Below are 13221 nucleotides of genomic sequence, written 5' to 3'. Positions count from 1 at the left end.
TCGAGTGTGGGGGAATGCGTTGCGAGAGTTCAAGACCGACTCGAGGAGAAACCGAGAAAGTCCTGCGACGCAATCCACAAGGCGAATTGAACTATATTATCAGAGAGAACACGTCCACGTGTTATCCAAAAAAGCACCTCTACCTGTTAAGGGAAACTTGTTCCGAGCTACCGTCTGTAACCAACCGTCGGAGCTCTGGAGAAGGGGGCCCCGCAGTCCACTCCCGAGGTAGCCCTGGCTATCCAAGGCTTATCCTCACCTCCGCGGCGTCTACCGCGTCTGTGTGGTCTGCGGCGTCTAACGGGGTCGTACACTACTACCACGCGTCCTCAACACCACCTCTGCACACCATACGAGCACATTTCGGTTTCAATCACGTTGCGTGCATCATTCAATGTGTATTGGTTCTTCAGAAATTGCCTGCTTCATTTGCCTAGTATTAGATCACGACACGGTAGCAATAACGCCATGGAACTCAAAATGTTATATAACCACAGTTCTGAAAAAAAAAAGTCTTCATGCCGGGTCGGGTGAATCCTCCCAGACCAAAGTCGCATTCGCGAGGCATTCATGTTTTCCACATCCCACACTCTCTCAACTAGACATGCCTTTTCCAACAACACCGCTGTTCACTATCTATGAGGCATTGGCCTTTGTGTTACGCTTGTTGACCTCGGCCTGAGCCTTCTCAGATCCAGTAGCGACAGCCTCGGCAGCCTTGTCCTTGGCCTTTCCGGCAGCATCCTTTGCCTTCTTGGCCTGGGCCTTGACCTGCTCTGCTGAGGGAGCACCACCAGATCCAAGAAGAGCAGTGGCAAGGATGGCAATGATGGTGACGGCTAGAACGCCGATACCGCCAGCAACCTCGGGAACAAACTTGATGGCCTCAACGGGATCACGCTTGGCAATCTCGACAAAGAGGTTGAACTTCTCCTTGACATAGAGAACCGGGTCATCCTGGAAGACGAGATCAGAGGGCGACTTGGGCTTATCCTCCGACTTGGGCTTGGTAGCCGCCTCCTCTGCCTTCTCAGCAGGGTGCTTGATGTCAAATGTCTCAGCCTTGAACTTCTCGGCGTCCTCGATGGAGTGGCCAATGTAGATGTTGTCAAAGAGAATGTCCTTGGACATGGTCCAGATCTCGAAACCAATCTAATGCAATGTTAGCGAGAAACTACAACATATTCGACGTAGAGGAACTTACAGCGCCAATGGGCTCAAAGTTGGCCGGGGTCTTGTCCTCAAAGTAGTTAGGGTTGGCAATCTTGCGGGGAGCCCAGACGCCCTTGTAAGCCGGGTTGTCAATGAAAGGAGCGGTCCACTTGCCCTTGTAGGCAGGGTTCTTCTTCATAGGAGGCTCCCACTTGCCGCAGCCAGAGACTTCGTCACACTTGGGGTTGGGAACAGTGGGTGGGATCCAGTCACCATCCTCCTCGTCATCCCAGTCCTCGGGCTTCTCAGCCTCTGGGTCAGGAATCGTCTTGGGCTCGTCCTCGAGCCAGTCCTCAGGCTTGGTGGCCTCCTCGTCGACAATCTCGAATGGAGCGTCCTCGTCCCAATCCTCGGGCTTGGTAGCCTCGGGGTCAGGGATACGGGCCTCGTCAACCCAGTCTTCGGGCTTGGAGTCCTTGGGGTCGTCAATCTCCTCTGGGGGGTTGACAGCGGGATCAAAGTCCTCAAGGAGGGTACCGTTGCGAGTAGACTCGCCATCGATCTTGATCTCAAACGTCTGGTCGGGCTTGACAATGAGAGTGTAGAGGGACGAGGTCTTGACGATACGCGCCATGGGAGGGTTCTTGAGGTGCTTCTCCTCGTACTCGCCCGTCTTGGGGTTCTTGTGGCGGAAGATGAAGTGGACCTAGAACGTCAGTATTTGAAGTATAGAGAGGACATCGAAATTGCGTACCTTGTTGGTAGCACCGCACTTGTCGGGACCAAACATGATGATGTATGGCGAGGCATTGGAGAATTCCTCAGCGTGAAGGGCCGCGTTGTCCTGGAGGAGCTTCAGGTATGCACCACCGCAGTCAAGACCGTCTATTTCCATGTTAGAATGCCAATGCAGCCCAAATTGCAGCGATAAGACTCACTCTGAAGCTTGACTTCGTACTGAACAACGAGGGTGTTATCCTTGTTGTCAATGGCCTTGGGGAACTTGGCGGAGATGGCGTGGTGAGCGGCCTGGTCCTTGATAACCAATCCCTTGTCACCCTCAATGCCCTTGAGCACAGAAGGCTCCTCGACAGCCCAGGTACCAACGTATGCCCACTCCTCCTCGTCATTGACCTCCTTCTTTGCATTTGAGCGTTTCCATCGAGTTTCCCAGTCGTCAGTGAATTGCTCGAGGAAGGGTGCCTTGACTGTTGTGGCCTGCAGAATATACATGTCAGCAAATGCTTCTCTTGCACCCGGAGCAGGCTGGGAACATACCTTGAAGGTAGGCTTTGTGATGGCGGATGAGGGCGAGGCCTCGGCTTCGGGGGAGCTGGCGTCTTCTGCGCGCACAAAGGCGGCAGCGAGCGCAGCGGTAGCACCAATTGCAAAGCGCATTGTGCGTGCCTGCCGTCTAGAAGGGGCAGAGGACTTGAATCAGGGTGGAGTGGAGGGTTGAAGGGAAGTCTGGGGCGAAGTGGTAGATAAATAAATGCGGGCGTCGTACTCTAGCTCAAGGCCACGGTGGTCAACTTCAGGGAAGGCGGGCAGCAAAGCTCTCCACTATTCTCGGCTAGTGGCCGGGTGCCACGGACCCCTGCCAACGGCTATGGAAACGCGCAGAAGAACGCTCTACGCATGCGCATTTGACAGCTGGCCTCTTGCACAATATGGTCCTGATACAAGTGCCCTGTGCAGCCGTGCAATGCAACATGATCAATTAATTGCCTATTCTGTGTCTATCATTATGCATCTCCTGGGACGTCGATCTTGGGTTTACAATAGCTCCTGCCTTTATTGCGGGAGACTTTTACTTGTACTACGTACTGCGTACCTCCAGCACCCCTGGCATCCCCGCTAGTCCGAATGCATAAGCACAACGACTACAGTACCACTCGTGGTCATGTAAATGCATTGCCATTGTTCAAGTTGCTGTTCGTAGCCAACCCGCGAAACACGGCTAGTCCGGTGTATCCAATGGTCCGAATATGACGTTCAAAACGGTGGACGGTGCAACAGGTCCTAGTAGTGTAAGTATATGGTGCACATCTCTTCAAGCTACTGGCTACAAACGAGGTCACGATTGGGGTAATCAAATAAGACGTCGCACGGCCACTGGAAAGACAGGCAAGCCCTTGGCATCGCCCACACAACCCTGTTCAGCCGCGCGACTCCGTAATTACACAGTGCAACTATGGTAAGCCTACTAGTTCGCAATGTCATGTCAAAGCCCCACGCACGCTTACAGCCAACCATTCTGGGAATTAACTCATGCATTGCCATTGGTGACGGAGCCATTGCTAAAAAGGCCCTCGGATGCATTCATAAGCAACATTTCAATCGAGATATATATATATATCAAAACACCGCCGCCTATCCAGGCCGTCAGGTGCGACCCGAGTGTGTAGTATGCTCTTTGCCCCAGCCTGTCCCGTAAGAATAGTACAAGTCCCAAACGCCATGCGCTAAAGTCAAAGTCCTAGTTACTCCATGCCGCATTCCATATAACATGACCTATATCTCGTGCGGTATTTACTGTGTCAACCACCCTGCCTAACAGAGAGGGCGGCAGCGGCTCTTCCTCTTCGTCTCCAAACGGCATAAACATGCCTGATGGTGTCCTTCGAAGTTGGCCACTTTGTAACGATGCTGATGATTCACTGCGTCGAAATGAGTAAGGCTCAGAGCCTGTTGGTGTACTTGATCGGTTTGTGCCGTATGCACTGGCAGGATCAAAATACTCTTCGCCCTCTTCATCATCCTCGGCGAGCAGAAAGTTTCGTGAGGGATTTGAAGGCTTCAGTGTTTCTGAAGATGGCGATGGAGACAGCCCACGCGGCTTCCAGAATCCAAGTGAATGTGATTGCTGTGTCTCGGGGACGTCTGGCGAGTCGGTGCGATACTTGAGTGTGGTCGATGGCAGCTTGGCAATGGTCTTGTTGTCACCGCTGATGCTGGCCGTCGACGCTGTGCGCGACAACGGCTTCTTTCTACGTGATCGCTTCATCATGACGACGCCCTCGTCCGACGAAGAATCATTGTCCTGGTACTTTGCCCAGGGGTTGTGGTTGCAGTCGTCCTCTTCATCGTCGGCGTCTTTGCACTCGACGGCAATGCACTGCTCGACCTTGTCGTCGAATCGGATGTGGCGCTTTTCTCCGTGATCCGGCGTGTGCAGCTCCGAGGTGGACTTTGAAGAAAAGTAGTCGGTTCCTTCTGAGAAGTGGCCTCGGGACAGGGTGGACGATGTGGGGAAGTCGGGAGTGACTCGGCCGATGATTGGTCGGGGCCTCCGCAGGTCCAGCGTCACACCGGTTGTTCGCTGGGCTTGCACCGACTCGGCCGCTTGCTGCACCAACGACGACGACGAGATTGACTTTTGCAGCATGGCCTCGGACATGCTCCGCTTCTTGAGGATCGGCTTCTTGACGCCATTGACAAACGAATTAGTCTTTGACAGGCGGCTTTGCGGCTCTGAGTTTTGTTGTGAGAAGAAGCGGTTTGACGCGGGCTGTAGTGGGCCGTACAGCCATGTCACGTCGACGTCTTTCAGCCTGGGCGATTGGTTAGCCAGAGCACAGGACAAGAGAAAAAAAAACCTGCAAGTAGGGGCGCACGGATGGGGGTTGATCGACACCCCTGCCGTGGCTGCCGATCGAAATCATCAGCACTCACCAATTCAGTGTTTCGGGCGACACCGTCTTTAGCTTAAACTGGGCCTTGGCCCACGTTCGCCACGAGGCATTTTCCAGTCTAGAGCGCTCGCCGTAGACGTTGCGGTGCTCGACAATGTGCCTCCACGACGACCAAATGTCTTCTTCGCGCCACTCGTACGAGAGGTAGTCGACATGGTGTGAGGGTTCCTTGCGCACGGCCGTGTCATCCTCGGACATTGGCAGAGGGTCCGGCATGGTTAGCGGTGAGTCGGGCGAAAAGCCCTCCGTGGGCGAAGGGGAGGGTGGCGCCGGCGAGTGCATCGAAGCACTCGAGGGTTTCAATGAGGCTGCATCGGTCGACAGCGTGCTCTTGTCGTGCTGGCGTGCCGCCGAGCTGTAGTTTGGAAAGGACAGGCCATCGTCGTCACTGCCCGAGTCGTCCGACTTTGTGTCGAGCGACAGGCTGCTGCAGGGCGTCGAGTAGAGCGACGAGCTCAGCGACGAGCTCAGCGAGGGCGAGCGCAGGTCGGGCAGCGAGTACTGGTTTTTGCGGAGCGGCGAGTAGGCGTCGTAGGCGAGCGACGACGACGAGGGCGAGCGTTGGAAGGGCGCGGCGTCTCGAGGGAGCGACAACATGGCCGTCATGACTTTGTGCAGGCGTGGAGAGCCTCAATATCAATCACAGGGTCTGCCACACGGCGTCGACAGAGCTGGGCCGGGTGGTGGTTGTCGACATGCGGCTCGGAGCGGCGAGGCGGTCCAGGTATATTTGGGGCGTTGGGACGGCGGGGAGAGATCGGGGAGATGGTTCGCAGGACAGGGCGTGGCCGGGCGTGGCAGGGCGGGTGAGGGGATTCGCAGGCGGCTTGGGGAGGGAGGACTGGAGAATTGAAGGTTTGGATATGGATGGCAATAGTGCGCAAAGCTTCGACCCAGACCGTCACCCACCGACGCAGCGACGCAGCAGGCTAGCCGCAACCCCGCAAGCCCGGGACTGCAGACTGCGCCCTCTGCTCTACTCTGCCCTGCCCTGCCCTGCCCTGCCCTGCCCTGCCCTGCCCGGCCCTGGCAAATCGCACGCCCTTCACCCACTGCCCATACGCGTTGACGGGCTCCACAGCGTTGCGTCGTGCTATCCAGTAGCTGCAGCCCTGGCCTGTCCGCTTGATCGGCATGCAGCCCAACAGATTCACGCACAAGGACTCGGAAGCCTAGACCGCTGCTAGGTGCAGTCGTCTTGACAACGCGCCTCGCCGCCTGCCTCTGCGCGCCCCGTGGCCGGGGGATGCATGCCGTTGTACTGTCGACGCTGCAGCGCCGCTGGGCGCCCCCGTTGACGCCTCGCTCGGTGCGGGCGAGCGGGCGAGTGGGCGGACGACCTCACGAGACACACGAGCGAGTGGTGGAGAGAACCACCCCCCCAACGCCACTCGAGCGCTGCGTGCTGCGTGCTGCGTGTGCGTGTGCGTGCAAAAACAACTCCCCGCCCCAGCGCGACGAGATGCCGCGGCCGCCTTGCAAAGCGACGCATGCCCGCCTCGCTAGCCCTCGACCTAGCTTCTCAACACCAAGCCACTGCTCGCAACCGCGACGCCCATACCCAGGCATATGACGAAAACCGTCCACAGCCCTCTGCCAAACGCCTGCTCCTCCGCATCAGCTTCGACCTCTCGGCGTTGGCGAACCTGTGGGGAATGACGTTGAGGCCGCAGTGCAGCAATTCAACAAAGCAAATCCGCCTGCTGTCGAGCCCGGGAGGACCCCGGATCCGCCTCAAGGGCCCTTATCGCTGCCGTATCCTGCATGCGCTGTGCCAATACACCATCGAGCCCATCACGTAAATGTACATATCTGTGTAGACGTCCCCTCTTTTCAATCTCGACGCCTGGAGCCGGCTCAGCTCCTGCTGGAGCGTGCGAAGAAGGAGCCAACTATGGGGTATATTTCAGTGGATACGGCAAGCCTTCATGAATCATGACCGTGTTTGAGGACAAGCACAAGGAAAAAAAACCACTCACCTAGGACCAAGGCTTCTCATGCGAGCTGCATTGCCCAACCATCACTCGTACTACTGACGACACTCCGGCCCGCACCCATCCCTTCCTTGCTCTTCTCCCGTCCAGGACTTGAAGGCGGTACATACAAGTAGTGCTGTGTACCTTTCCTGTGTGCCATGTGTTACGTAATACACGCTTCCGTTCCGCGGTCCTCGAGCCGCATCCCACGCGAAACTGTCCCTTGACTTCCGGGAATACTCACACTCATGGCAGCAGTTGCGGGCGCAGTGGAAAGGCGATAAGGTCGGCAGCGACCATGGAACTCGTCGATAGACGTTGACAGCCCGTGGAACGTTGTACGGCAGCCTGGGACCCACCCTGCGGTGGCGCCCAGACGTAGGGCTGATGAACCGTTTGGAGCAGCCACAAAGCCTTGACATGTCCAGCGTGCATGTGCACAGTAGAGTATCAGCGATTGTATACACACATGTATGCACATCCGCTTCTCATGGCGTACTCTTTGCAAGGGGCGTCTAGGCCCTGTGGTGTGTGTGTGTATATATATATGTGTGTGTGTGTGTGTGTGTGTGGCTGAAGACTTCTGCCGACAGATTGGCCACAGCGCTCAATCGATCCAAGCGACAACTCTGCAAGGGTCTGGCACTGGTGCAAATGACGTTGGCTCGGTCTTCGTCCTTCTAAAGCCCCGAATCGCGCGAGGCTTTCCTATTATTCCCAAGATCGCGCTCGCGTGCGACAGAAAAGTCAGAGCTACTGTTTCGTGTGCCGTTACCTATGTATATACTACATGTTGCCGCGGTGCTCCCGTGAACGTTTGTTTTTCCCCAGTCATCCAACGACAATTCGACATGACTTCCGCCCACGACACAGCAGCCCCCGCCGGGGGGACCCTGTCCGAGACGAATGCGCAACTGCCTGACAAAGACCTGAATGTGTCCATCCCATCGAGCGATCTGAGCATTGCAGCACGAGGCAACACAGCAAAAGGAGATCAGCAAGACATACAGGAGAAAGATGCTGCCGTGGACGGCACCGCCGACGCGACTGCAGCAGCACAGGGCACACAGGGCGATGAGCGCCCACCAAGAACAAAACTACAGATCACTCTGATCATGTTCTCGTTAGCCGTCGCCATCCTTCTCGTGGCCTTGGATGTCACCATCGTCACGACGGCCCTGCCTACAATTTCGGAACAGTTCAAAAGTGCTGCAGGATACACATGGATTGGTACGGCATATCTGATTGCTCAGTCGGCGGCCGCGCCAATCTGGGGTAAAGTCTCGGACATCTTCGGAAGGAAGCCCATCTTGCTGCTCACCAATGCCATATTCTTCGTCGGCTCACTCCTCGCTGGAGTTGCCGTTGATATGGATATGCTGATTGGTGCAAGAGTGATTCAAGGCATTGGTGGCGGTGGTTTGACTATTCTGGTCAATATCACCATCTCTGACCTTTTCTCGGTGCGGGATCGAGGCGCGTACTATGGTATGATTGGCGGGGTCTGGGCACTGGCAAGTTCACTCGGACCGGTCGTTGGAGGTCTGTTTACGCAAAAAGTGTCGTGGAGATGGTGAGTGACACGCATGCATGCATACATACATGCATGGGGCACGGTACATGCGTGAAACCTGTACTGACTTTTGCTCTTACCACAGGTGCTTCTACATCAATCTTCCGCTTGATGGACTCGCATTCTTCATTCTATTCTTTTTCCTCGATGTCAAAACGCCCAGAACCCCCCTGCGTGAGGGTCTCAAGGCTGTTGACTGGCTAGGCTCACTAGCCATGGTAGGCGGTGTCACCATGTTGTTGCTGGGACTAGAATTCGGTGGTATCGCACACCCCTGGGATTCTGCAACCGTTTTGTGTCTCATCATCTTCGGCGCGGTGGTTATTGGCATCTTCTTCCTCATTGAGTGGCGGGTCGCGCCCTATCCCCTGATGCCTCTAGATCTCTTCTCAAAGCGCTCGAACCTAGCTGCTTTGGCTGTCTGCTTCTTTCACGCATTCGTATTCATCAGCGGCAACTACTTCCTCCCACTCTACTTCCAGGCTGTTCTAGGAGCCACACCAATCCTTTCGGGTGTCTATCTCTTGCCACAAGCGGTATCGCTATCAATCCTCTCGGCGGTTACCGGTGTTTTCATCAAGAAAACTGGTCAGTACCTGCCATTGATTTGGCTCGGCATGTTTATGATGACTCTGGGCTTTGGATTGTTAATCGATCTCAACGTCAATTCATCCTGGGCCAAGATCATCATCTACCAAATCATTGTAGGAATCGGCATCGGACCGAACTTTCAAAGCCCCCTCATTGCTCTTCAAAGTCTCGTGCCGGTAAGTTCCTCCACCAGTCCGTGCCTCGGGTCGCTTATGCATACTTCAATGCGAAGCTGTACGCAGGGAGCGGGGTTGCGAGCTTGGCCGTGATTACTGCTGCAACTAGTACACCGATGCTAACAAGCTTTGCAGAAACGAGACATTGCTACTGCGACCGCCACTTTTGGGTTTGTTCGCAACCTTGGGTCAGCAATTTCGGTTGTTGTGGGCGGTGTGGTGTTTAACAATCAGATGAAATCGAAACAAGCCCAACTGGCTGCTGCACTGGGTACACAACGAGCATCAGCGTTTGGTGGAGGCTCAGCAGGTGCAAATGTAGGTCTCATCCAAGCTCTACCCGCAGCCCAAAAATTTGTGGCGAGAAAGGCGTTTGGAGACTCATTAAGCACCATGTGGATACTATATGTTGCATTCTCTGCCACCGGGCTAATAGTCAGCTTCTTGATCGGGCGTAATAAGCTCGACAAGCAGCATGAGGAAACCAAAACCGGACTTGACGTCGAGAGGATCAAGAGGCTAGAAAGGGAAGCTGAGCGAGCCGAAAGGCGAAAGAAGAGAGCTAGCAAAGGCTCCCTGCCTATTGACCCAGAAGTACAAGCAACCGACGCTGGAAAGGAAAAGGACAAAGAAATCACTGCATGATTTATGTGTCATTAAATCCGGGGGTTTGCATTAGCGTTGCATCATGGCCGGAGTTTTATTCCATGAATTTGAAGGCTTTTGTGGCTCAAGGAATGTACATAGCTAATACCGAAGCATGATAGGCAGATGCTTATTTACATAATAAAAGTATAACTGACGGAGCCGTGGCTCGATCCAATCGATTTTGCGAGGTGTATATCGAGACCAAGGTTACCATCGGTCTGAGAGTCTTGTCCTCGTGGCTCACGGGGACTGTCACATTGTAATGTGAATCTTTATTGGAGGAGGAAAAAAGAAAACCATCCCACCTTCTGATAAGTAACCTCATCTTAAGTCGAAAAAAACAACAGCAACAACAACAACAATGCTCAATTGCGTCAAAGATAAATGCAGTCCGGAATCGATGGTTGTACGCTATTATATTAAAGTATCCATACATTCGAGTGATGAGCGTTATAGCAACAGAAAGTCAGTCCAAATTAAGAATGGTCAAACGAGGATGATGCTATTAGATTTACCAAGAGGCTCGATAAATTTACCTGAGAGCAAAAAGAAATGTTAATGACGATTATGCGTCGCTCGCCGGCCACAGGTAGTGATGCGATGTCACGTGCACTGGCCGCCAATCGCAGCGGAGCCCATTCAAAGCTCACCAGCACCGACGCTCGCGCGCATCCACACCACCGCCGACGCCAATTACCGTACCAGGACCGCTTGGATTGCTCTCTAAAGAGCATCTCCGATAGATCGACGTGATTCATTCGCCCGCGCATACCTCGCCGCCGCCGCAATGCCGACACCCGAGTCCGAACTCTTTCTCGCCAAAAAGCCCAAGGTTGCGCCAACCTTTGATGGCGTCGACTACGAGGACAACAAGGCATTGAAGGCTGCGCAGGATGCCATTATCCGGGAGCAGTGGGTTAGGAGCATGATGGCGAGATTAGTCCGAGAAGAGATGGGCAAATGCTACCGGAGGGAGGGTGTCAACCACTTGGAGAAGTGTGGACATTTGCGAGGTACGCTTTACTTTCAAATACTTTAAATGATCAGTTATGGTATTTGAGAGCTCGGAAGAACGAACTGGGGGTTTAGGACCGACAGCATGGGTGCCGAGATCTTCTGCAGAGTGCAAACACAGGCATGGAACACGGCTGACAGTGGCTATACAGAGCGATACTTTGAGCTCCTCAAGGATGCAAAGGTCAAGGGATATCTATTTGCACAACAAAACTACGTCGACGAGGCGCTCAAGCGATAGACGAATCCGCAACAAACGATGGGTGTATACAAGATTACACGTATGCCGGGCGAACCATATGTTACCGAACAGCGACAGGAAATAGCACGAGGACAATGCAGAGGTCGGGTTTCTAGCAATCGACAAGCATCGTGAGGAGAGATGCGACAGTCTTCTTTACAGGCGAATCTGTACATAAGCGTGCCGGATGAGAGGCTGATGTAGCACGAATTATAGGAACCCGATTCATAACTGCAATGGTACAGTTTTCAGTTATTTGAATTGACGTGATTCTTTACAAAATGCATACATACATTGTGGAGTCCTGGCTATACTCATCGTTTCTCGTAGTAACCTTTAGTCGTGGCATAATGAGGCCAAGGCTCACTCACTGCAACCCCCCCCCCCCACTATTGCGTACTTGCATCGGCAGCTCCCAACCGTAGCAATCAACACTCAGCAAGATGCCCTTTCCGTTCGTGCTGCCGACTACATCAAGTATATCCTTTACCGAATACTTCAATAGTAGCACACATCCCTCACTACCAAATTGTGCGACAACTGCGCGGGGTGTTCTTCGCGACGTGCTAAAGCGCCACAAGCGCATACCGCCTTCCTCACAAGCGTCCAACTTCTCAACTATAATATCCGCGCTCAATGACTATATACCATATCTGTTTGCACTGGACGCCGGTCTGAGTGGTGCAAGCTGCGCGGGAGAAGAGATTGACCTGGTGCTGGTGAAAGAGCTGGAAGTAGAATGGCGCTCGACACTAGGATCCTCAATACCAGGGCGCGAGCCTGCAAGAGTCAAGCTGAAGAGTCTGGACAGTGAGCTGTGCTATACTCTGTCAACGTTGGCCTATGTCTACAGCCTCCAAGCCCGAGCGCAGCTACATACCCTTTACAATGCAACTCTACCGTCCCCCGAACAACGGGCAACGGCAATTGGTGCCGCCATGAAGCACTTTCTCGAAGCAAATTCGATACACACATATCTATTCAATCGCTCGGGGCAGTACAGTTCGCAGCCTGCGGCTGTTGACATTTCAACGGCGGTGCTGGGGGCGCTTGCAGAGCTCACCATGGCCGAAGCCACCCTAATCACGGTCTTGAAAGACGATCCCTACCCAAGTGTTGTGATAGAGGATAGGAACAAACAGAGTAAAGACTGGATGTTCAGGGGCGTGGAAATTCCCAAAGTCCGCGCGCACTTGTTTGCTCGGCTGTGCCTTGCTTCTGCCGAACACGCTGCCAAAGCCCAAGCTATGCTTGGGCGCTCAACAAAGATCAGCGATGATTTAATCAAGTACGTAGACGATTTGAGACGGACTGCCAAGGGAAAGGCATGTCGTTTTCTCGCCTGTGACGCCGAGGCAGGAGGCAAGACTGGGGAAGGTATTGCATGGCTACGTGGGGCGAAGAAAGAATTGGGGTTCGCAGCGCTAGGCGCAGAGGAAGACAAAAAGACGTCGGGTTTCTCTAAATTGAAGAAAGAGTGGCAAGAGAAGCGGGAAGACCGCAAGATTGAAAAGGGAGTAGACTGGGGCACTGATGCGGGAAAATTTGAAGAGGGAAGGATAGTCGATATGCTACTCAAGAAGTGGGAGAAGCAGAACGACACGGTAATTTTCTTCTTCCATGTACATCTAAACAAGTCATGTTGCTAACATCTGCAGATTGGTGTTCAACTCGTTCCTCCCTCAGAACCACTGCTTGCAAGTATGCCTTCGGGCCGAGAATATCATGCGACGAAGATGTTTGTTGTACCGGCACTCGACGAGCATGCACTCGTCCGTATGAGGGCGCCCCCCGACCCAAGCGAAGCGTTTGAGGGCAACGAAGATGATAGCGCAGACGACGATGAGCGGGACGCTCCCACTGGAGCGTTCCCGGGGACAAAGGCAGACTATACTCCGAGTACCAGTTACTACTGATTGTCCTATTTAGAATCTAGTCAATGTAGAGTCGGTATCCACTACGGAATGTTTCCGTTGTATAGCCGCGTCTGCGTCGGCTTTACGTATCCCTTCCAGTTGCCTCGGGTTGCTTTAACGTTCAGGTTCGCCATGCCTATTTCAGCACCTAGAACCAAAAGTGTGATCTAACTATTTTACACATGCAAAAGCCTATCACGTCGAGACCCAAGTAGGCGCCTATAACAAGTAAGCGAATA

The 13221-nt window shown here is 53.9% G+C and overlaps 6 protein-coding genes across 6 annotated transcripts; 4 read left to right on the top strand and 2 right to left on the bottom strand.

The window, feature by feature from the left end:
* Positions 1–636: 636 nt before the first annotated feature.
* On the bottom strand, positions 637–2550 carry COCMIDRAFT_98137 (uncharacterized protein; the record flags this gene model as incomplete). Its single annotated transcript, XM_007690856.1, has 5 exons — positions 637–1152; positions 1205–1858; positions 1907–2037; positions 2091–2370; positions 2431–2550. 5 exons carry the CDS (start codon positions 2548–2550, stop codon positions 637–639), a joined length of 1701 nt encoding a protein of 566 aa, XP_007689046.1.
* A 1081-nt stretch (positions 2551–3631) lies between these two features.
* On the bottom strand, positions 3632–5453 carry COCMIDRAFT_98132 (uncharacterized protein; the record flags this gene model as incomplete). The annotated part of the gene is made up of 2 exons (XM_007690855.1): positions 3632–4706; positions 4828–5453. The coding sequence occupies 2 exons, from the start codon at positions 5451–5453 to the stop codon at positions 3632–3634; spliced, it is 1701 nt and encodes a 566-aa protein (XP_007689045.1).
* Positions 5454–6325: 872 nt separating this feature from the next.
* On the top strand, positions 6326–6649 carry COCMIDRAFT_98202 (uncharacterized protein; the record flags this gene model as incomplete). The annotated part of the gene is made up of 1 exon (XM_007690854.1): positions 6326–6649. A coding segment is annotated over one exon (324 nt), but the record flags the coding sequence as incomplete, so codon positions are not given.
* Positions 6650–7674: 1025 nt separating this feature from the next.
* COCMIDRAFT_98222 (uncharacterized protein) lies at positions 7675–9808 on the top strand (the record flags this gene model as incomplete). The annotated part of the gene is made up of 3 exons (XM_007690853.1): positions 7675–8396; positions 8482–9163; positions 9299–9808. 3 exons carry the CDS (start codon positions 7675–7677, stop codon positions 9806–9808), a joined length of 1914 nt encoding a protein of 637 aa, XP_007689043.1.
* Positions 9809–10598: 790 nt separating this feature from the next.
* Positions 10599–11066, top strand: COCMIDRAFT_6222 (uncharacterized protein; the record flags this gene model as incomplete). The annotated part of the gene is made up of 2 exons (XM_007690821.1): positions 10599–10824; positions 10978–11066. 2 exons carry the CDS (start codon positions 10599–10601, stop codon positions 11064–11066), a joined length of 315 nt encoding a protein of 104 aa, XP_007689011.1.
* A 443-nt stretch (positions 11067–11509) lies between these two features.
* COCMIDRAFT_98204 (uncharacterized protein) lies at positions 11510–12982 on the top strand (the record flags this gene model as incomplete). The annotated part of the gene is made up of 2 exons (XM_007690852.1): positions 11510–12670; positions 12725–12982. The coding sequence occupies 2 exons, from the start codon at positions 11510–11512 to the stop codon at positions 12980–12982; spliced, it is 1419 nt and encodes a 472-aa protein (XP_007689042.1).
* Between the last annotated feature and the right edge of the window lie 239 nt (positions 12983–13221).

The sequence above is a fragment of the Bipolaris oryzae genome, assembly GCF_000523455.1.
Source record: "Bipolaris oryzae ATCC 44560 unplaced genomic scaffold scaffold_86, whole genome shotgun sequence".
In the NCBI taxonomy this organism is placed as follows: Eukaryota; Fungi; Ascomycota; class Dothideomycetes; order Pleosporales; family Pleosporaceae; genus Bipolaris; species Bipolaris oryzae.
This window is presented reverse-complemented; position numbering and strand designations above follow the sequence as displayed.